This window comes from Haematobia irritans, chromosome 2, assembly GCF_050003625.1.
Source record: "Haematobia irritans isolate KBUSLIRL chromosome 2, ASM5000362v1, whole genome shotgun sequence".
Classification (NCBI taxonomy): Eukaryota; Metazoa; Arthropoda; class Insecta; order Diptera; family Muscidae; genus Haematobia; species Haematobia irritans.
In genome coordinates, this window is record NC_134398.1 from 145,077,805 (window position 1) to 145,102,291 (window position 24,487).

Consider the following 24,487-nt stretch of genomic DNA (forward strand, 5'->3'; position numbering starts at 1 on the left):
TGTTTTATCAAAAGTTTACTAAAAAAATTGTCTATAAAAAAATGTTTTCTATAAAAACAATTTTAAAATAAAGAAAATATTATCAAAAGTTTTCTATAAAGAAATTTTTATCAAAAATTTTCTATAAAGAAAATTTTCTATAAATAATATAAAAAATATTTTATCAAAAATTGTCAATAAAAAAAATTTATCAAAAATTTCCTATAAAAAACTTTTATCAAAAATTTTCTATGAAGAAAATATTATCAAACATTTTTTATAAAGAAATTTTTATCGAAAATTTTCTATAAAAAGAAGTTATCAAAAATTTTCTATAAAGAAAATGTTATCGCAAATTTTTTTTACAAAAACAATTTTAAAATTTTCTATAAAAAAGTTTTATCAAACATTTTCTATAAAGAAAGTTTTATCAAAAATTTTCTATAAAAAATTATATCAAAAATTTTCTATAAAGAAAATTTAATTAAAAAATTTCTATACAGAAAATTTTATTTAAAATTTTCAATACAGAAAATTTCATCAAAAATTTTTAAGACAGAAAATTTTATCAAAAGTTTTATACTTAGACAATTTTATCAAAAGTTGTCTACTAAGAAAATTTTATCCAAAATGTTCTACTTAGAAAATTTGCTTAGAGGAAATTGTAGAAAAAAATTGCTATAAAGGAATTTTTATGAAAAATTTTTTTCTTTTATCAAAAGTTTACTAAAAAAATTTTCTATAAAAAATTTTTTTTTCTATAAAAACAACTTTAAAATTTTATGAAAAAAAATATAAATAATAAAAATAAAAAATATAGAGAAGATTTTATGAGCAACTTCCTATAAAGGAAATTTTATGAAAAATTTATATCATAAATTTATGAAAAATTTTCTATACAAAAAATTTTATGTAAAATTTTCTATACAAAAAATTTTATGTAAAACTTTCTATACAGAAAATTTTATCTAAAATATTGTAATAATTTCTAGTTTAAATTTATCTATACAAAAAATTTTATGTAAAATTTTCTATACAGAAAATTTTGTCTAAAATAGTCTATACAGAAAATTTTATCTAAAATTGTCTATACAGAATTTTTTATGAACAATTTTTCTATGGAGACATTTTTATGTAAATTTGTTTACATTTTATTAAACAATTTCTAAGGAGAACATTTTTTGAAAACTTTTCTACAGAGAACATCAATTTTTATGATTTTTTTTCTTTTATCAAAAGTTTACTAAAAAAAATTTTCTATAAAAAAATATTTGTCACAAATTTTCCCTATAAACAATTTTAAAATTTTCTATAAAAAATGTTTATTTTAAAATTTTCTATAAAAAATGATTATCAAAATAAACATGTTTATCAATTTTAAAATTTTCTATAAAAAAATTTTAACAAAAATATGTATTTTAAATGATTTGGACATTACACCAGTCTGCATTAATGTCAGGCTAACATCGAAACAAAAATCTAACAACAAACCAAAATCTTCTATATGGAATTTCGATAAAATATTCAAAACTTTTGTATACAGAAAATGTTATCACAAAGTTTCTATACAGCAAAATGTTATCACAAATTTTACCAAAAAATTCCTCTACAGAAAAACTCCTATGCTGAAAATTTTACCAAAAATTTCCTATGCTGAAAGTTTTATCACAACATTCCTATGCTGAAAATTTTATCAAAAATTTCCTATGCTGAAAATTTTATCAAAAATTTTGTATGAAGAAAACTTTATCAAAAATTTACTAAAAAAAATGTTCCATAAAGAAAAAAATCAATAATGTTATATAAAGAGAATTTCGATAAAATTTTCACAAATTTTCTATAAAAAAATGTTTGTCAGAAATTATCTATAAAAACAATTTTAAAATTTTCTATAAAAAAATTTATCAAAAATATGTACGTTAAATGATTTGGACATTAAACCAGTCTGCATTAATGTCAGGCTAACATCAAAACAAAAATCTTATCCAAAATCTTCTATATGGAATTTCGATAAAATATTCAAAACTTTTCTATACAGAAAATGTTATCACAAACTTTCTATACAGCAATATTTTATCACAAATTTTACCAAAAAATTCCTCTACAAAAAATGTTATCAAAAAACTACTATGCTTAAAATATTACCAAAAATTTACTATAAAGTATGTTTTATCAAAATTTTTTTCTAAAATATTCTGTATCGAAAATTTTTCTATACAGAAAATTTTATCAAAAATTTTCTATAAAAAAATTTATCAAACATTTTCTATACAGAAAATTTTATGAAAAAATTCTTTCACATGAAAGTACTAATTTTACTAATTTTATTAATTTCCCTGAATCCCTCATTGTTATCAAAAATGTTCTATAAAGAACATTTCAAAAATGTTCTATAAAGAAAAATTCAAAAATGTTCTATAAAGCAAAATTCAAAAATGTTCCGTAAAGAGAATTTCGATAAAATTTTCAAAAATTTTAAAAAATTTTCTATACAGAAAATTTTATCAAAAATTTTCTATAAAAAAATTTATCAAACATTTTCTATACAGAAAATTTAATGAAAAAATTTTCTATACAGAAAATTTTATGAAAAAATTCTTTCACATGAAAGTATTTTCTTACTAATCTTATTAATTGTCCCTGAATCCATCTTTCGTACTTCAATATCCATTATGTTCACCCCTGAGGTTATTCTCTAAATAAATGCGTTTCCATACTTTCGTTATTCTCTTGTTTATATGTATGACAATTGAAAGGACTACTTAATGCACATCTTTACTAACAGCTACTTGATGGGACACTTCTGGTACAGGGTACTACCGGTATTAGCGCTACGCTATTATTCTTCTTCAGTGCAAGGATCCTCAAGTTATGTCATTGTCAGTGATTTGTAGCAATTGTTCTTTCAGTCTGTCAGTCTGCAATTCGTTCTTGTTCTCTTGTTTCCATTTTGAAGGCCAACAATATAGGATGGATGGTGTATATCCTAAGACACGGTCACTGTCAAACGTGGTTTATTCTTTAGCCAGGGATGGATGAAACGTGCCTAGAGTGCATTAGTTAGTGTGTTATTGTTTTCTTAGACTTTTGTATTTTTTTAAAGATATAAGAACGTTGTGTTATATTTACACTTGTTTTGGGTTTTCTTTTGTGGTGTTCCTAATGGTTAGAGAACAAGCTCAATCATTTTGGCTATGGTAATTGTGAGCAGATATTCTTGGCTTTTATGGAAGACATCTGCCTAAAATTTTTTAATTTAATTTATGTAAAATATTTTTTTTTTTATGTTTTGTTAATCCGCACTGAGAAAATATACTATCAAAGTACTTTAACTTTCATTTGTATTTTGTATATAGCGTTTATTTTTCGAATATTCGTTGGATGAATTAAAATTTGAAAATCACAACAAAGACATAAATTTTTTCATATATGCGTTTTGTTTTATTATAGGAAATAATGGCTTATAAGAAAAATTTCCCTTTAAGCACACATATGGATATATGAAAATTTTTTCTTATAGGAATATATTTTATAAAAATTCGGTTTTGGAAAGAAAAAAATCTCGTTTTATATTTTTTAAAATCAAAATAAATAAAATAGATTATTTACAACAAATTCTACTTTCTTTTGATCTTTGGAAAGTTGGTAAATCGCAATAAAATCGACTCATTTCTGACGCAGTTATTCACTAGTTTTGAACAGTCATGGTTGGAACACGGTGTGTTAGCAGAAGCGATGACCAAGCCAGGATTAACGAACACGAAGTGTTTTCTCTGCTTATGATGGGACAATGAATTATCTACTATGGGTTGCTCCCATACTGCAAAACCCTTAGCTTGGAACCAGTAGCCACCGTGGGGCAATGGTTAGCATGTCCGCCTTGCATAAACAAGGTCGTGGGTTCGATTCCTGCTTCGACCGAACACCAAAAAGTTTTTCAGCGGTGGATTATTCCACCTCAGTAATGCTGGTGACATTTCTGAGGGTTTCAAAGCTCTAAACGGTTTCACTGCAATGTGGAACGCCGTTCGGAATAAAATTTTGAACTACGCAATATTATGGAATATACTTGTAGTTACGACGTTCAATTTTGAGAGCAGGATCATTCCAACTACGGCAATTGAAGCATTCAATTTTTTTCAAAAATAAGGAATTTCTTTCTACTACACCCATGAAGAATACAGTTCTGATATTTATACAGAATTGATGTTCCATTTAAAGTAAAAACATTTGAACTTGTTATGTTTCTACTCTCCTTAGGTGCAAAAGTCGTCCCTGTGTGCATATTTATGGTATTTTATTAGTATTTTATCTTTTGTGGTCTTATTAAATTATTTCTGCTAAATTAAAAAAAAATGATACAGATAATCTATAAGCATCCAATGGTTTCTCTCTTCCATCTAATTAACAAAACATTAAATAGTTCAATGTGTGCTGAATGTAGAACCTAAATCTATAAAGATATCAATTCTGATATGGTCAACAAGTTGATGTACAATATTATGTGACAACATCTGAATTTGTGTTGTTGCTACTCTCACTAGGTGTAAAAATCGTCCATGTGTGCAGCGCAAATATGGTACTTTACTCAAATTTACCTTTTGGTAGTCTTATAAAACTTAAACATCCTAGGATTTTTCCTTGCACCTAATTAATAAATTATTAAATATTTCTATGTATGCCGAACATAGAACCTTAATCTATGAAGAAATCAGTTCTGAGAATCACTAAAAGTTGATGTACAATATTATGTGACAATATCTGAATCTGTTTTGTTTCTACTCTCCTAAGGCGTAAAAGTTGTCCATGTGTGCTACATATATATCTAATTTTAACAAAATTGTATCTTTCGTAGTTGTATTAAATCGACTCTGAACAAATTGATACAGCCAATCTTTAAATACCCAATGGTTTCTTTCTTGCACTGAATTAACAAACCAATAAATATTTCTGTGTGTGCAGAACATATGACCAATATCTATGAAACAAACAGTTCTGACATTGTCTATAAATTGATGTACAATATTGTGACAAAATTTCAATCTGTATTGTTGCTACTCTCACTAGTTGTAAAAATCGTCCATGTGTGCAGCATATATATGGTACTTTACTGAAATTTACCTTTAGTAGTCTTATGAAACATAAAAACCTTAGGATCTCTCCCTTGCACCTAATTAATAAAACATTAAATATTTCTATGTGTACAGAAAATCTATGAAAAAATCAGTTCTGATATTGTCTATAAATTTTATGTGACAATATTTCAATTTGTATTGTTGCTACTCTGCCTAGGTATGTGTGCATCATATATATGTTATTTTATTAAAATTTTATTTTATGTAGTCCTTAAAATCATTTCTGTTAAATTGAAAAGAATTGACACAGCGATTCTATCAACACCTAATGATGTCTCCTTTGCACCTTATTAACAAACAATTAAATATTTCTATGTGTGCAGAATATAGAAGCTACATCTATGAAGAATATGTAATTTTACTAAACTTTTATATATTATGTAGCCCTTAAAATCATTTCTGTTAAATTGAACAAATTGATACTGAGAATCTATAAACAGCCAATGATGTCTCCATTGCACCTTATTAGCAAACAATTAAATATTTCTATGTGTGCAGCAAGATTATTGCTCTAGCGCACATTGATGGAACCTCTGGTAAAATTTCAGTCATTAAAGAATATTTTCAGCATAGAAACAAAAAAAAATTAATTAAAAAAAAAAAATGAGTGAATGTTTTTAAAGTCTCTGTGGACTTCCAAGAAGTCTTTACCATTTTTATTACCACAAAAAATAAAATTGATATAAATTTATTATTTATAAAGACAATTACTTTTAATCCACTTCGAGTTTCCGAAAAGAGCCACACATACCAAACATACTATCAAAATCCATAGGTTTACCGGTACGTAGACTTTCATCGGTGCCATATTGAGAATTTTCCTTGAAATAATCCCGATACTCATCCCAAACTTTATTATAATCCTTGACAATTTGTTGCAATGAATTATTTTCTCCTCCATATTCTTTGGGTAAATATTTCAGGGGCACATGTTTCTCTATTTTCGTAGACCAATCTTTGCCATATATAAAAATCTAAAAAATAATACCGTCAAAGTTAATTCTCTAAAATACTTGTGTAATATAGTCACTCTAAGACACTCATACCCGTTGCCTTAATTTGTCCGAAAGACAAGCTTTAACAGCCTTTAACCATGGATCCGCAAAAGGTGTCACATTTACAAAATGAAAACCTTTGATGCGAAAAGGTAAAGACCTTTCAAGATAAGCAGCCATTCGTTTGATGGCACTTGGAGAAAAATGGAGAACATGATTGAATGTAGCTTCACCGAAATCAATAAAATACACTAGGCCTTGAATACAGGCATAAGGATCGTTGATTAGCATTAATTCATGGATGGTATTACAAGGTTGCAAGGCTTGTTCTATGGTATATTTCTCCACGGGATAATTTAGACGATAGATCACAATTCTGGGTCCATTATCGTTTAATGGTGTTGGCAAAGGAAGGAAACATCTGAGGATGGAAAAATATATTTTATTGATTATTATTTTAAAAATATATTTATATCAAACAAGACTTACCCCAAATTGTGAACTTCTCTAAAAATTGGATTATCTACATCTTTGGTTGAAAACATATCGGTATATTTTGAGGTTAGAGCATAAAAACGATCTAATTTCTCTTTGGCTCTTTCCAAACTATATTTGCAACCCCTAAGAAATTGTATTAGAAATCGATCTTCTAAACGAGCTTTCAAATGAGGTTGTTGTTGAATCCACGTTTTTAGAGCCAATAAATCATCCGGTACTCGCGTTGGAATTTCACCTAAATCTTTAATTGCAATTTTTTGCAATTCCGGGCTAAGCGATGGTAATTGCGCCATTTTGAAATCAATATGGTTATTGCTTCGAAGCTAAAACGAAACTGATAGTTTTTTTGGATATATCTCAATACTACTACCATCTATACAAGTATTTCGTTTTCCCCAAATTGTGAATATGGATTAGTAATTGTGTGTTCAGCTTAGTAAACATAGCGTAGGTCTACACTAGAATACATAATTTTTTTATTAGGTAAGAAACTATTTTCCATTTTTGGGAACAGTGGTAACAAAAGTACATAAATATATTTACCAAAGAAATATGGTTATACTACAGAGAGACAAATTTTTCTTATTCACACAAAAAAAAAAAAACACAAAATTAATTGAACTACCTTCAATCACAAAAATGATAGTATCAATCGGGGCTGTGGAGTCGAGTCAATTTTGCTCGACTCCAGCATTTCTTATTAGCGTCGACTCCCACTCCGGGGCCGACTCCAGGTGGTGTACCTAAATCTCATTTTAACAGTATTTCAATTGTAATTTCAAGGTGTAGTGTTCCCAAAATAGACCGATATAAGTATTTTATTTTGCCATATGTGTCCTATATGGCCCTAAATTATAATTTTGATCAAAGAGTATAAATAAACAAGAGGGTCGATACGTCTCATTTTTGTAATATCGTATAAATGCCATAGATTAGGGTCGAACATGTTGCAAAACGTATTCCCTTTTGCTATCTACGGATTTTCACATTGATTCGGTAACTTGCGATTCGATTTTGAAAAATCAAATTATTCTTTTTGTAATCAAAAATTTTTTTAATTTTTAAATTTATTGTTTATCGATCTTTAATAAATTGTCTAAAACACGACAACTTATCGAATGAATGTTTTGGGACATAGAATTCATAGATTTAGCAAACATAAGTATTTTTTGGTCCTTTTTTGCGTTTTTCATTTTGTTTTTTAATGAAAAAATAATTTGAACATATTGAAAATCTAACACACATTGCAGAACACGCCTTATAATTTTTCCATGTTATCAAACGTAAATAAAACATGTTGCATGTTTGACCCTAATATATGGCATTTGGGCATATCGTAAGTGAGCGATTTCGACCCTCTTTACACGCAAAAAAATAATTCTTTCCTGCCAAACGAAATTTTAGACAAACAAAGTTCGTTTCTCATTTGCTTTTCGTTGAAAGGAAGTGTATTTGGAAGAAAAGTATATACTTTTTGTGATAAACGTTTATTCTTTTCCAAGATGTAAAAACAATTTCACAAAGACTAACTCAAAAAATTTTTTTTCTGGCTAATTGCATTTTCCCTCACATCTTTCCCACTTCCACGAAGTTTTTCAGTTCTTAGCACCTTTTTCTGTAACACAAACAATGTAGAAGAAATTATACGATTTTATACATTTTTAATTTTTTTGTTACCTTTCGCCTGGACGGAGTATCGAACCGCGGACCATGCAATTTGTAAGCCAACACACTATCCACTGAGCCATGTAGCCGTTATTGTCATCAATAGACAATTACCCATATAACTAAGTTATATTTATATAGCATAGCTTGCGGCGCCCACGAGCCGATTAAACAAAGTTTATTTAACAGAAAAATACATTTAGTTGGGCACCGTGGAGCAGTGGTTGCTACGTCTGACTTGCATGCCAAGGGTCGTGGGTTCGATCCCTGCTTCGACCAAAGTTTTTTTTGTTTTACATATATTCCAGATATGATCGGAAGATTCCGAAAAAATTTTCAACATTACATTCTACTATATTAAATTTTTACTATGAACTATAAAATGTGTCTTATTAAAGACCTAAATTTAGAAAAGAACAGTATTTGATATAAACGAAATGGACTGTGTTGTTGGTTCAAAAATAACTTTTTTTACTGAAAAAATAAAAATTTTGTAACAAACGAATTTTTTTGGTGATAAAAGTGTATACTTTTCGAAGCAATTCAAAAAACTCTAACAAAAGAAAAACGTTTTCGGTACACGTTTTCCAAACGTTTTTTTTCTTTGCGTGTAGTTATTTATACTCTTTGATTTTGATACGACTCGACGTCAAATCTCAGCATTTTATGGATGTTAAGAACTCTACATTTTAATGTCAGGCCAATAAATTCAAATACGACACAAGACTATATAGAGACCACATCAAAATATGGGTAAATAACAACAATCTCCAGAATATGTATTTACAAAAACAAAAAATGTCAAAAAATAATTAGGCTTCCAGAAGTTTAAGAAGTAAAATCCTGGAATTATTCTAAATAGGCATTTTATAAAATAATAAATCTATATAAAAAAGAAAAATACACAAAAATCAAAATGTCGGGCTAATCAGATAGAAACTTTAGATGTCAAAAAATGTAATGTGTCGGATATTTTATTACAGGATCTCAACATTTTTGAGAGGAATATTTTCTATATCACATTCGTTTGGTAGATTTTGCAAAGAGGTACTTCTTCGTGACAACATTTTCTATAGAAATAAAATTTTGAAAAAAAAATCTATAGAAATTTTTGACAAAATTTTCCTAGAAATAAAATTGTGACAAAATTTTCTATAGAAATTAAATTTTGACAAAATTTTCTATAGAAATAAAATTTTTACAAAATGTTCTATAGAAATAAAATTTTGACAAAATTTCCATAGAAATAAAATATTGACAAAATTTTCGCTGAACTAAAATTTTCTGGAGAAATAAAATTTTGACAAAATTTTCTACAGAAATAAAATTTTGCAAAATAAGATTTTTTTAGAAAACCTTAAAAAAATTGTCCGAATCGTACTAGATTTTAATATAAAGGGTGATACGGTCAAAATTTGGTCAATATAAACTTGACGTATTTCTTTCAATTTTGCATTTAAAAAAAAATTATAAAATTTTCTATAGACAGGAAATTTTACAAAATTTTCTATAGACAGAAAAAATATATATAAACGAAGTTCTATCTATAGGGAGAAAATTTTACAAAATTTTCTATATACAGAAAATATTACAAAATTTTCTATATGCCTAAAATTTTACAAAATTTCTTATAGACGGAAAATTTTACAAAATTTGCTATAGCCAGACAGTTTTGCAAAAATTTTCTGTAGATAGAAAAACTTTTACAAAATTTTCTATAGACAAAAAACTACAAAATGTTCTATAAGCCTAAAATTTTACAAAATTTCTTATACGAGTAGACTGAAAATTTTACAAAATTTTCTATAGACAGAAAGTTTTGCAAACATTTTCTGTAGACAGGAAATGTTGCAAACTTTTACAACATTTTCTATAGAGAGAAAACTTTACAAAATGTTTTATAGGCAAAAAATTTTAGAAAATTTTCTATAGTCAGAAAATTATAGAAAATTTTCTATAGACAGAAAATTTTAGACAATTTTCTATAGAATGAAAATTTTACAAAATTTTCTATAAAGGGTGATACGGTCAAAATTTGCTCAATATAAACTTGACGTATTTCTTTAAATTTTGCATTTAAAAAACCTGAACACCCCTCATTTTGAAGGTGTGTGTGTGTAGAATGGTGCTCCTATTTTGATTTTGGAATTCACTCTTCAGTTGTCAAAATGCCGTCCAAGCAAGAAGAGAAGCGTATCAAAATTTTGCTCACACATCGCGAAAATCCGAGCTACTCGCACGCAAAGCTGGCAAAATCGCTAAAAGTTGTCAAATCAACCGTTGCAAATGTAATTAAAGTGTTTGGGGAACGTTTGTCGACAGCCAGGAAGTCTGGATCGGGGACCGATCGAAAACCGGAAGCCGCTGAGACGGCACAGAGAGTTGCCGGTAGTTTCAAGCGAAACCCTAACCTCTCTCTCCGAGATGTCGCAAATAAGCTGGGTGTATCGTCTACAACCGTGCATCGAGCCAAAACACGAGCCGGACTATCGACTTACAAGAAGGTAGTGACTCCAAATCGCGATGATAAACAAAATACGACCAAAGCGCGATCCCGGAGGCTGTACTCGTCGATGCTGACGAAGTTTGACTGCTTGGTAATGGACGACGAAACCTACGTCAAAGCCGACTACAAGCAGCTTCCGGGACAGGAGTTTTATACGGCAAAAGGAAGGGGAAAGGTAGCAGATATTTTCAAGCACATAAAACTGTCAAAGTTCGCAAAGAAATATCTGGTTTGGCAAGCCATCTGTACCTGTGGCTTGAAAAGCAGCATTTTCATAGCTTCCGGGACCGTCAACCAAGAAATTTACGTGAAAGAGTGTTTGAATAAACGTCTGCTGCCTTTCCTGAAGAAACGCGGTTGTTCCGTACTGTTTTGGCCGGATTTGGCATCTTGCCATTACGGTAAAAAGGCCATGGAGTGGTACGCCGCCAACAACGTGCAGGTGGTTCCCAAGGACAAGAACCCTCCCAACACGCCAGAGCTCCGCCCAATTGAGAAATACTGGGCTATTGTCAGGCTGAACCTAAAGAAGACCAAAAAACTGCTAAGGACGAGCAGCAGTTCAAGGCAAACTGGCTTTCTGCGGCGAAGAAGGTGGACAAGGTGGCTGTACAAACTCTGATGGCAGGTGTCAAGCGTGAGGCCCGGCAATTCGGATTTGGAAAAGCGAAAGCCTAACTGAACATTTTTCCTAAATTTTATACTAATTGAACTTGAAAAAGAAATTTAATTTGATTTTTTAAATAAACGATTTCACCGATTTACACGCGTTTTCCCTTGACCAAATTTTGACCGTATCACCATTTAGATGGCGTCGCTAGTATTAAATACATATTATTTTTATATAGTACCAACCTTCAAATGATTCGTGTCAAAATTTGACGTCTGTAAGTCAATTAGTTTGTGAGATAGAGCGTCTTTTGCGAAGCAACTTTTGTTATTGTGGAAAAAAATGGAAAAAAAGGAATTTCGTGTTTTGATAAAATACTGTTTTCTGAAGGGGAAAAATACGGTGGAAGCAAAAACTTGGCTTGATAATGAGTTTCCGGACTCTGCCCCAGGGAAATCAACAATAATTGATTGGTATGCAAAATTCAAGCGTGGTGAAATGAGCACGGAGGACGGTGAACGCAGTGGGCGCCCGAAAGAGGTGGTTACCGACGAAAACATCAAAAAAAAATCCACAAAATGATTTTAAATGACCGTAAAATGAAGTTGATCGAGATAGCAGAGGCCTTAGAGATATCAAAGGAACATGTTGGTCATATCATTAATCAATATTTGGGTATGCGGAAACTCTGTGCAAAATGGGTGCCGCGCGAGCTCACATTTGACCAAAACCAACAACGTGTTGATGATTCTGAGCGGTGTTTGCAGCTGTTAACTCGTAATACACCCGAGTTTTTCCGTCGATATGTGACAATGGATGAAACATGGCTCTATCACTAGACTCCTGAGTCCAATCGACAGTCGGCTGAGTGGACAGCGACCGGTGAACCGTCTCCGAAGCGTGGAAAGACTCAAAAGTCCGCTGGCAAAGTAATGGCCTCTATTTTTTGGGATGCGCATGGAATAATTTTTATCGATTATCTTGAGAAGGGAAAAACCATCAACAGTGTTTATTATATGGCGTTATTGGAGCGTTTGAAGGTCGAAATCGCGGCAAAACGGCCCCATATGAAGAAGAAAAAAGTGTTGTTCCACCAAGACAACGCACCGTGCCACAAGTCATTGAGAACGATGGCAAAAATTCATGAATTGGGCTTCGAATTGCTTCCCCACCCACCGTATTCTCCAGATCTGGCCCCCAGCGACTTTTTCTTGTTCTCAGACCTCAAAAGAATGCTCGCAGGGAAAAAAATGACTGCAATGAAGAGGTGATCGCCGAAATTGAGGCCTATTTTGAGGCAAAACCGAAGGAGTACTACCAAAATGGTATCAAAAAATTGGAAGGTCGTTATAATCGTTGTATAGTTCTTCAAGGGAACTATGTTGAATAATGAAAACGAATTTTGACAAAAAATGTGTTTTTCTTTGTTAATCCGGGGACTTATCCGCCAACCTGTTATATTTTGTTTTTTAATTTCTTCTTTCAAATGAACTGAAATGGAAAAGAACGGAAAACAGTGTACTTCCGCCCTATGAGAAGCTCATGTAAAATTCATTAGAGATGATCAAAATGTACACTACTTCCAGATCACCAGTCGGGGTATACCAAACATTTTTTTGAAATTGTTTTTTTACTAACAAAGTTTATTTACATCCTTTCGATTTAATTCTCGAATTAATTTAAATTTGTTACGATAATCTAATCCACATCAAGCTTTCTAAATGATCCACACATTCCGAATATACTATCAAAATCAAGCGGTTTTCCTGGACGTAAACTTTCATCCGTACCATAGTAGATATTTTCTTTTAAATATTCACGATTTTCATCCCAAACATTATTGTAGTCCTTAGCTATCTGTTCCAGCGAACTATTCTCACCACCATATTCCTTTGGTAGATATTTAAGGGGTATATGATCTGTTAATTTGTCTACATTTTTGCTGTAAATAAAAAGCTGAAAAGAGAAAAAATTACACAATATTAAAAAATAATTTAATTTAAACGATTGTAATTCAATTTTAATTTTTTATTATAACTTAACTTTTATTTTTTTATTTTTTATTTTTTATCGTTATCGTTATCGTTTCGTTATTGTTATTGTAATTTTATTTTTAATTTTTATGTCAATTTTGTTTTAGTTTTAGGTTTAGTTATTGTTTTTTAATTTTAATTTTAATTTTAATTTTAATTTTAATGTAATTTTAATTTTATTTTTATTTTTATTTTTATTTTTAATTTTAATTTTAATTTTAATTTTAATTTTAATTTTAATTTTAATTTTAATTTTAATTTTAATTTTAATTTTAAATTTAATTTTAATTTTAATTATAATTTTAATTTTAATTTTAATTTTATTTTTAATTTAATTTAATTTAATTTAATTTAATTTTAATTTTAATTTTAATTTTAATTTTAATTTTAATTTTAATTTTAATTTTAATTTTAATTTTAATTTTAATTTTAATTTTAATTGTAATATTAATTTTATTTTTAATTTTAATTTAATTTAATTTAATTTAATTTAATTTAATTTAATTTAATTTAATTTAATTTAATTTTAATTTTAATTGTAACTTAATTTGAATAGCGCAATTTTAATTTTAATTTTATTTAATTTAATTTTTATTTTTACTTTAATTTTAATTTTAATTCTAATTTTAATTTTAATTTTAATTTTAATTTTAATTTTAATTTTGATTTTAACTTAAATTTAAATATTATTTTTATTTGCACACAAAAAAAAATCACGAAAATTTTTCCAATTAAAATTTTAATTGAGTTTTAAAAAATATTCAATTAAAAATTTAATTGATTTAACAAATTTTTTAATTGAAACAAAAATCAATCACAAAAATAATAGTATCAATTAATTTTTTAATTGGATCAATTAACTTTTTAATTGACCTTCAATTAATTTTTTAATTGATACTATCATTTCTGTGATTGAAGACATTTCAATTAAAAATTAATTGGATCAACTAATTTCGTGATTGAATCAGAAAAATTTTTTTTTGTGTGTGTAATTGTAATTTTAATTTTATTTTTAATTTTGATTTTTATTTTCATTTGCATTTTAATTTAATTTAAATAGCGCAAGTAATTTAGACTTTATTTTATTTAATATGATATCTACTATATCCTCAAACATACTCACTCTCTTCCTCAACTTTTCCGATAGGCAGGATACAACAATTTTTAAAAACTGATCCGCTATGGGGGGGACATTAATAAAAATCCAAGCTTTGATGCGAAATGGCAAAGCTTTTTCATAAAATGAAATTTGTCGCATTCCCAAACTCGGTGTAAATTGAAGAAAATGACTGGTTGTGGTTTTTGCAAAGTCCGCTATATAAATGACACCATTTATACAGGCATATGGATCATTTGTCAGCATTAATTCGTGCATGGTATTACAGGGTTGGAAAAATTGTTCAATATTATATTTTTGGGTGGGAAAATCTATGCGCATGATAAAAATTCTAGGGCCTCCGCCATTTAAAGGCTCTGGCAAGGGTACACTTGATCTATGAAAAGTAAAAGAGAGAGAATTATTTTCAATATTTCTGGGTCCAAACTTATCGAAAGACTATTTTAGACTTTAAGAGATTGTTAAGGTAAACTTGAAAATTTATCATGAAAATAGAACCATAAAGATTTGTTAGCAACTCTCGCAACAACCCTTTATTCAACTGTAGTGAGTTTTGTGGCTGTAGAAACCTCCTTCCGTGTACGATGTTACTTCATGTCTGCATTTTTTGTATCACACTCGACTTCACACAACGATCTGTTCACTTCTGACTCAGGTGGATGCTGGTACGTTTTGGAAATCTTCAACTGATCGCTTTAATATTTTCTGAATATTCAATATAAACACCACATGCTACATTCCTTTAGTGTACTTTAATATAGATTCGGGATCAAAAGGGTTTACAGGTATCCATGCATGTGCTTTAGGTCTAGCCGGTATGTCCTACTTCTCGACTAAAGGTTGAATTAGACGCCATGCGTCAATCCGTGTGTTGATGGAAGGGTTGATTTTTTCTGTTTGCGGCTGACTATTCGAGCTTTTGATTTCAAAGAGAAATTTCAACTCTTCAAACATCGGACGCATTTAACGCATGGTATATAATTCTACCTTAACTCCAGAACGACTCCTTCCCAAACTTGAAAATGACATTATTTATACTTAAAATCAAGTTGTATCCACGGTTGCCACTCGAGCCAAACACACAAAAAATCCTATTTGGCACAATTTTTTTCTTTAGAAAAATTTGTCAGAATTTTATTTTTATAGAGATTTTTTCACAGTGCTTCCAAAATTTTTTTCTATAGAAAATTTTGTCAAAATTTTATTTCTATAGAAAATTTTATCCAAATTTTATTTCTATAGAAAATTTTATCCAAATTTTATTTCTATAGAAAATTTTATCCAAATTTTATTTCTATAGAAAATTTTGTCAAAATTTTATTTCTATAGAAAATTTTATCCAAATTTTATTTCTATAGAAAATTTTGCTAAAATTTTATTTCTATAGAAAATGTTGTCAAAATTTTATTTCTGTAGGAAATTTTGTCAAAATTTTATTTCTATAGAAAATTTTGTCAAAATTTTATTTCTATAGAAAATTTTGTCAAAATTTTATTTGTATAGAAAATTTTGTCAAAATTTTATTTCTATAGAAAATTTTGTCAATATTTTATTTCTATAGAAAATTTTGTCAAAATTTTATTTCTATAGAAAATTTTATCCAAATTTTATTTCTATAGAAAATTTTGCTAAAATTTTATTTCTATAGAAAATGTTGTCAAAATTTTATTTCTATAGAAAATTTTGTCAAAATTTTATTTCTATAGAAAATTTTGTCAAAATTTTATTTCTATAGAAAATTTTGTCAAAATTTAATTTCTATAGAAAATTGTGTCAAAATTTTATTTCTATAGAAAATATTATCCAAATTTTATGTCTATAAAAAATTTTGTCAAAATTTTATTTCTATAGAAAATTTTATCCAAATTTTATTTCTATAGAAAATTTTGTTAAAATTTTATTTCTATAGAAAATTTTGTCAAAATTTTATTTCTGTAGGAAATTTTGTCAAAATTTTATTTCTATAGAAAATTTTGTCAAAATTTTATTTCTATAGAAAATTTTGTCAAAATTTTATTTCTATAGAAAATTTTGTCAAAATTTTATTTCTATAGAAAATTTTGTCAAAATTTTATTTCTATAGAAAATTTTGTCAAAATTTTATTTCTATAGAAAATTTTGTCAAAATTTTATTTCTATAGAAAATGTTGTCAAAATTTTATTTCTATAGAAAATTTTGTCAAAATTTTATTTCTATAGAAAATTTTGTCAAAATTTTATTTCTATAGAAAATTTTGTCAAAATTTTATTTCTATAGAAAATTTTGTCAAAATTTAATTTCTATAGAAAGTTGTGTCAAAATTTTAGTTGTATAGAAAATTTTGTCAAAATTTTATTTCTGTAGAAAATTTTGTTAAAATTTTATTTCTATAGAAAATTTTATCCAAATTTTATGTCTATAAAAAATTTGGTAAAATTTTATTTCTATAAAAAATTTTGTCCAAATTGTATTTCTATAAAAAATTTTGTCAAAATTTTATTTTCATAGAAAATTTTGTTAAAATTTTATTTCTATAGAAAATTTTGTCAAAATTTTATTTCTATAGGAAATTTTGTCAAAATTTTATTTCTATAGAAAATTTTGTTAAAATTTTATTTCTATAGAAAATTTTGTCTAAATTTTATTTCTTGTTGTTGTTTTTTTTTCGGAGGGTTCAAGTGTGGTTTTTGTTGGGTTTAATAAACTGCCTGAATTTATTCTGATAATTGGTTGATAGTTTTGCTGCAAGTAGAGGATGCTGATGAGGAATGTGGTAATTCCGAAACGTGCGTCCATCCAACCATCTTGCAGTCTATAGGGCTTTGCCCAAATAAATTTGACAAACATTCTTTTCCTCTGTTGGTTAAGCTACTCTTGTAGTTTAGTCAATGTATGGTTTTAAGCTGAAATAAAAAAACAACAACAATGCTTAAAGAACAAAACCAACAATAAAAAAACAAAACAAATGAAAATTTTATTTCTATAGAAAATTTTGTCAAAATTTTATTTCTATAGAAAATTTTGTCAAAATGTTATTTCTATAGGAAATTCTGCCAAAATTTTATTTCTATAGGAAATTTTGTCAAAATTTTATTTCTATAGGAAATTTTGTCAAAATTTTATTTCTATAGAAAATTTTGTTAAAATTTTATTTCTATAGAAAATTTTGTCAAAATTTTATTTCTATAGAAAATTTTGTCAAAATTTTATTTCTATAGAAAATTTTGTCAAAATTTTATTTCTATAGAAAATTTTGTCAAAATTTTATTTCTATAGAAAATTTTGTCAAAATTTAATTTCTATAGAAAGTTGTGTCAAAATTTTAGTTGTATAGAAAATTTTGTCAAAATTTTATTTCTGTAGAAAATTTTGTTAAAATTTTATTTCTATAGAAAATTTTATCCAAATTTTATGTCTATAAAAAATTTGGTAAAATTTTATTTCTATAAAAAATTTTGTCCAAATTGTATTTCTATAAAAAATTTTGTCAAAATTTTATTTTCATAGAAAATTTTGTTAAAATTTTATTTCTATAGAAAATTTTGTCAAAATTTTATTTCTATAGGAAATTTTGTCAAAATTTTATTTCTATAGAAAATTTTGTTAAAATTTTATTTCTATAGAAAATTTTGTCTAAATTTTATTTCTTGTTGTTGTTTTTTTTTCGGAGGGTTCAAGTGTGGTTTTTGTTGGGTTTAATAAACTGCCTGAATTTATTCTGATAATTGGTTGATAGTTTTGCTGCAAGTAGAGGATGCTGATGAGGAATGTGGTAATTCCGAAACGTGCGTCCATCCAACCATCTTGCAGTCTATAGGGCTTTGCCCAAATAAATTTGACAAACATTCTTTTCCTCTGTTGGTTAAGCTACTCTTGTAGTTTAGTCAATGTATGGTTTTAAGCTGAAATAAAAAAACAACAACAATGCTTAAAGAACAAAACCAACAATAAAAAAACAAAACAAATGAAAATTTTATTTCTATAGAAAATTTTGTCAAAATTTTATTTCTATAGAAAATTTTGTCAAAATGTTATTTCTATAGGAAATTCTGCCAAAATTTTATTTCTATAGGAAATTTTGTCAAAATTTTATTTCTATAGGAAATTTTGTCAAAATTTTATTTCTATAGAAAATTTTGTTAAAATTTTATTTCTATAGAAAATTTTGTCAAAATTTTATTTCTATAGAAAATTTTGTCAAAATTTTATTTCTATAGAAAATTTTGTCAAAATTTTATTTCTATAGAAAATTTTGTCAAAATTTTATTTCTATAGAAAATTTTGTCAAAATTTAATTTCTATAGAAAGTTGTGTCAAAATTTTAGTTGTATAGAAAATTTTGTCAAAATTTTATTTCTGTAGAAAATTTTGTTAAAATTTTATTTCTATAGAAAATTTTATCCAAATTTTATGTCTATAAAAAATTTGGTAAAATTTTATTTCTATAAAAAATTTTGTCCAAATTGTATTTCTATAAAAAATTTTGTCAAAATTTTATTTTCATAGAAAATTTTGTTAAAATTTTATTTCTATAGAAAATTTTGTCAAAATTTTATTTCTATAGGAAATTTTGTCAAAATTTTATTTCTATAGAAAATTTTGTTAAAATTTTATTTCTATAGAAAATTTTGTCTAAATTTTATTTCTTGTTGTTGTTTTTTTTTCGGAGGGTTCAAGTGTGGTTTTTGTTGGGTTTAATAAACTGCCTGAATTTATTCTGATAATTGGTTGATAGTTTTGCTGCAAGTAGAGGATGCTGATGAGGAATGTGGTAATTCCGAAACGTGCGTCCATCCAACCATCTTGCAGTCTATAGGGCTTTGCCCAAATAAATTTGACAAACATTCTTTTCCTCTGTTGGTTAAGCTACTCTTGTAGTTTAGTCAATGTATGGTTTTAAGCTGAAATAAAAAAACAACAACAATGCTTAAAGAACAAAACCAACAATAAAAAAACAAAACAAATGAAAATTTTATTTCTATAGAAAATTTTGTCAAAATTTTATTTCTATAGAAAATTTTGTCAAAATGTTATTTCTATAGGAAATTCTGCCAAAATTTTATTTCTATAGGAAATTTTGTCAAAATTTTATTTCTATAGGAAATTTTGTCAAAATTTTATTTCTATAGAAAATTTTGTTAAAATTTTATTTCTATAGAAAATTTTGTCAAAATTTTATTTCTATAGAAAATTTTGTCAAAATTTTATTTCTATAGAAAATTTTGTCAAAATTTTATTTCTATAGGAAATTCTGCCAAAATTTTATTTCTATAGGAAATTTTGTCAAAATTTTATTTCTATAGAAAATGTCAAAATTTTATTTCTATAGAAAATGTTGTCAAAATTTTATTTCATATTTGTTGTTTTGATACCAGCTTTAAAACCATTGCGTTGAGTAGCTTAACCAACAGAGGAAAATAATGTTTGTCATATTTATTTGGGCAAAGGCATATAGACTGCAAGATGTTTGGATGGACACACGTTTCGGAATTACCATATTCCTCATCAGAATCCTCTACGTGTAGCAAAACTATCAACCAATTATCAGAATAAATTCGGGTAGTTCACTAAACCCAAAGTGAAGCACACTCGAACCCTCTGAAAAAAGGTTTATGATAGTTGGACTTTGCCTAAATAAATCTTTGTACAAACATAGAAAATGTTGTCGAAATTTTATTTCTATAGAAAATTTTGTCAAAATTTTATTTTTTGTAGAAAATTTTGTCAAAATTTTATTTCTATAGAAAATTTTGTCGAAATTTTATTTCTATAGAAAATTTTGTCAAAATTTTATTTTTGTAGAAAATTTTGTTCAAATTTTATTTTCATAGAAAGTTGTATTTCTCCATAAAATTTATCCAAGACGCAATCCGTCTCAATACCAAACTCATTTGAGTAAAGACAAAAACCTTTAAAGAAGTTTAAGCCTGTTTTTTCAGTGTTTTCTTCATTGCTTACCCCAAATTATGAATTCCTCTGAATATTTTGTTATCCACATCTCTTGCTGATAATAATTCCGGATATTTAGAGGACATAGCGTAAAAACGATCTATCTTCTCCTTGGCTCTTTCCAAACTGTATTTACATCCTCTTAAAAATTGTATTAGAAATTGATCACTTGTACGAGCTTTTAGATGCGGTTGTAATTTAATCCATGTTTTTAAAACTTGTAAATCTTCTTCAATTCTCGAAGGAACTTCTCCCAATTCGTCTATAGCAATTTTTTGCAGTTCCGGAGTAAGAGGCTGAATTTGGGCCATCATTCAAGTGCTTGTTAGTTCTACAAACTTTGAAATGAGACTAAATTCATATTCATCGAATATATTTGGCCAAACGTCGCCACAATTTGAATTACGTTAAAACTGCTTTGCTGCGATTGATATGAGCGATAAGTTGACGAAGACTTTCCAAAAAATATTGTATACACCTAAGTAAATATGTATTTTAAGAACCCCAGCTAATAATAAGGAAGGAGAATATTTTAAACACAAGACGAAAAAAAAAATATGAAGATTATGAATATTTAAAAATAACATTAATCTTAAAACAATGACTGACTACGTGCGGCCTTTTTAATTTTGCCAACGAACTCACCTTTTACTACAGTTCATCAGTAAGAAATGTTGTAAATAATCAATTTCTTGGCAACACAGTTTATATTCGTTGTACACTCAGTTTATAGACAGGGGGCACATAAGTAGAATTTTCCTAATACGAGAAAGGTTGTTTGCGTTCAATAAATTTTTTGGAGACTTCCGTCAAACTAAAAAATGAGAAAAATTTAGTAAAAAATCTTTTTTAAAATATATAATTTAAAAATATTTAATTTAAATATAATATATAAATAATTTATTTTAAATTTCCCAAAAATGCGTCCAACACATTTTCTCAATTTTTGAATGCAAGTTTTGCCTTCAAAATATTAAATTTTTCTAGCCGGTAAAAAAATAATTATTATGTGTAATAAATTTACTTGAAGTGGTCGACAAATATTTATATCGGAGTTTTGTTAAAAAAAATCTAAAATTAACCTACTTACTTATCATTACTTATGATTCATACCCGAAGAATGGTTTGCATTACATTTTGTTAGCACAAATATTGCAAGGAAACGTTCATTTAAAACTTTAAACATTAAGCTTAAAGCCCGATATTGGATATCTAGTGTGAGCAAATTTAATTCATTGATTTCAAGAATCGTGAACGTGCCAAAATTTGAAGAAAATTTTAACCACAAAATTATTTCTATATAAAAATTCTTCGAAATTCTATTTCTAAAGAATATTTTGCAAAATTTCATTTCTGTAGAAAATTTTTGCAACATTTTATTTCTATAGAATGTTTAATTTCTATAGAAAATCTTTGCTAAATTTTATTTGTATAAAAAGTTTTCTCAAATTTTTTTTCTATAGAAAATTTTTGCAAAATTTTATTTCTATAGAAAATTTTGACAAAATCTTATTTCTATAGAAAATTTTGTCCACATTTTATTTCTATAGAAAATTTTGTTAAAATTTTATTTCTATAGAAAATTTTGTACACATTTTATATATATAGATAATTTTGTTCAAATTTTATTTCTATGGAAGCTTTTGTCAAAATTTTATTTCTATAGGAAATTTTGACAAAATATTATTTCTACAGAAAATTTTTGCTAAATTTTATTTCTATAGAAACTATTTGCAAAATTTTAGTTCTAAAAAAAATTTTTGCAAAATTTTGTTTGTCTAGAAAATTTTTGTAAAAATTTCTTTCTATAGAAAAATTTTGCAAAATTTCATTTCTGTAGAAAAATTTTGCTAAATTTTATTTCTATATAAAATTTTCGCAAAATTTTATTTCTATAGAAAATTTTTGTAAAGTTTTATTTCATTGTTGTTGTTTTTGATTTCAGCTTAAAACCATACATTGACTAAATTACAAGTGTAGCTTAAACAACAAAGGAATGAAGGTTAGGTTAGGTGGCAGCCCGATATATCAGGCTCACTTAGGCTATTCAGTCCATTGTGATACCACATTGGTGAACTTCTTCTCTTCTCAATGACAAGCGACCTCCTTGTTATAGCCGAGTCCGAACGGCGTTCCACATTGCAGTGAAACCACTTAGAGAAGCTTTGAAACCCTCAGAAATGTCACCAGCATTACTGTGGTGGGATAATCCACCGCTGAAAAACTTTTTGGTGTTCGGTCGAAGCAGGAATCGAACCCACGACCTTGAGTATGGGGGCATGCTAACCATTGCACCGCGGTGGCTCCCAACAAATGAAAGAATGTTTGTCAAATTTATTTGGGCAAAGCCCTATACACTGCAAGATGGTTGGATCGACGCACGTTTCAATTACCACATTCCTCGTCAGCATCCTCTACTAGCAGCAAAACTATCAACCAATTATCAGAATAAATTCGGGCAGTTCACTAAACCCAAAGTAAACCACACTTGAACCTTCCGAAAAAAGGTTTATGAGAGTGGGCTTTTGCCGAAATAAATCGTTGTACTTGTCTTGTTATTGTTGGTTTATTCTTCAATCATTATTGTTGTTTTTGATTTCAGCTTAAAACCATGTTTGTTGGTTAAGCTACAAGTGTAGGTTAACCAACAGAGGAAAAGAATGTTTGTCAAATTTATTTGGCAGTTGCAAAGGAAAAGAGATATGTACAAATTTATTTATTATGGCCGGCTATCATAAACCTTATTTCGGAAGGTTCAAGTGTGGTTCACTTTGGGTTTAGTGAACTGCCCGAATTTATTCTGATAATTGGTTGATAGTTTTGCTGCAAGTAGAGAATGCTGATGAGGAATGTGGTAATTCCGAAACGTGCGTCCATCCCACCGTCTTGCAGTCTATAGGGCTTTGCTCAAATAAATTTGACAAACATACTTTTCCTCTGTTGGTTAAGCTACTCTTATAGTTTGGTGTTTAAGTTGGGATTAAAACAACAAATATGATTGAGGTACAAACCAACAATAACAAGACAAAACGAATAAAAATTAATTTCTAAAGATTTTTTTTTTAAATTCATTCCTATAGAAAATCTTTGGAAAATTTATAGAATATGTTTGTAAAATTTTATTTCTATAGAGATTTTTTCAAAAGTTTATTTGGTTTTATTTCTATAAAAATTTTTGCAAAATTTTATTTCTGTAGAATTTCTATAATTTTTACAAAATGTCACTTCTAAAGCAAAATTTTATTTCTAGAGAAAAGTAGAATTTCCAAAATTCTAGTTTTATAGAAAATTTTTGCAAAATTTTATTTCTATATAAAATTTCCGTAAAAATTCATTTCAATAGAAAATTTGTGCAAAAATTCACTATAGAAAATTTTTGCAAAAATTCACTATAGAAAATTTTTATAAATATTTTTCTACAGAAAATTTTTGCAAAATTTCATTTCTATAGATATTTTGTGTAAAATTAATAGATTTTTTTTGCAAAATTTATAGAAAATTTGATCAAAATTTTATTTCTACAGAAAATTTTGTCAAAATGTTATTTCTACAGAAAAATTTTCCAAAATTTTATTTCTATACAATATTTTTGCATAATGTCGTTTTTATATATAATTTTTGCAAAATTTTATTTCTATAGGAAATATTTGCAAAATGTTAGTTCTATAAAAAATTTTTCCAAAATTTTATTTCTATAGAAAATTTTTGTAAAATTTTATTTCCATAAAAAATTTTTGCTAAATTTTATTTCTATAGAAAATTTTGTCAAAATGTTGCTTCTACAGAAAAGTTTTCCAACAGTTTATTTCTATAGGACATTTTTGCAAAATGTTATTTCTATATAAATTTTTTGCAAAATTTTATTTCTATAGAAAATGTTTGCAAAATTTTAGTTCTATAAAAAATGTTTCCAAAATTTTATTTCTATATAATTCATTTTTTCAAAATTTTATTTGGTTCCAAAATTTTATTTCTATAGAACAGTTTTGCAAAATTTTATTTCTCTAGAATTTCTATAAT

The 24,487-nt window shown here is 27.0% G+C and overlaps 3 protein-coding genes across 7 annotated transcripts in view; 1 reads left to right on the forward strand and 2 right to left on the reverse strand.

Annotated features, from left to right (window-relative positions):
- The window catches only part of Btk (tyrosine-protein kinase Btk29A), a 561,740-nt gene that overhangs the window by 292,284 nt on the left and 244,969 nt on the right, over positions 1 to 24,487 (forward strand). The window lies entirely within an intron of this gene.
- Positions 5,723 to 6,930, reverse strand: LOC142226449 (retinol-binding protein pinta-like). Its single transcript, XM_075296477.1, has 3 exons — positions 6,599 to 6,930; positions 6,161 to 6,530; positions 5,723 to 6,088 (listed from the first exon to the last, which is right to left on the reverse strand). Exons 1-3 carry the CDS (start codon positions 6,898 to 6,900, stop codon positions 5,828 to 5,830), a joined length of 933 nt encoding a protein of 310 aa, XP_075152592.1. The 5' UTR covers positions 6,901 to 6,930; the 3' UTR covers positions 5,723 to 5,827.
- On the reverse strand, positions 13,011 to 20,797 carry LOC142226450 (retinol-binding protein pinta-like). The gene is made up of 3 exons (XM_075296478.1): positions 20,477 to 20,797; positions 14,545 to 14,914; positions 13,011 to 13,344 (listed from the first exon to the last, which is right to left on the reverse strand). Exons 1-3 carry the CDS (start codon positions 20,779 to 20,781, stop codon positions 13,087 to 13,089), a joined length of 933 nt encoding a protein of 310 aa, XP_075152593.1. The 5' UTR covers positions 20,782 to 20,797; the 3' UTR covers positions 13,011 to 13,086.

Coding starts and splice junctions, on each gene's coding strand:
- LOC142226449 (XM_075296477.1), bottom strand. CDS start 6,900: ATGGCGCAATTACCATCGCTTAGCCCGGAATTGCAAAAAATTGCAATT. Junction 6,531..6,598: donor AGAGAAGTTCACAATTTGGG/GTAAGTCTTGTT, acceptor TTCCATCCTCAG/ATGTTTCCTTCCTTTGCCAA. Junction 6,089..6,160: donor CGGACAAATTAAGGCAACGG/GTATGAGTGTCT, acceptor ATTATTTTTTAG/ATTTTTATATATGGCAAAGA.
- LOC142226450 (XM_075296478.1), bottom strand. CDS start 20,781: ATGATGGCCCAAATTCAGCCTCTTACTCCGGAACTGCAAAAAATTGCT. Junction 14,915..20,476: donor AGAGGAATTCATAATTTGGG/GTAAGCAATGAA, acceptor TACTTTTCATAG/ATCAAGTGTACCCTTGCCAG. Junction 13,345..14,544: donor CGGAAAAGTTGAGGAAGAGA/GTGAGTATGTTT, acceptor TTCTCTTTTCAG/CTTTTTATTTACAGCAAAAA.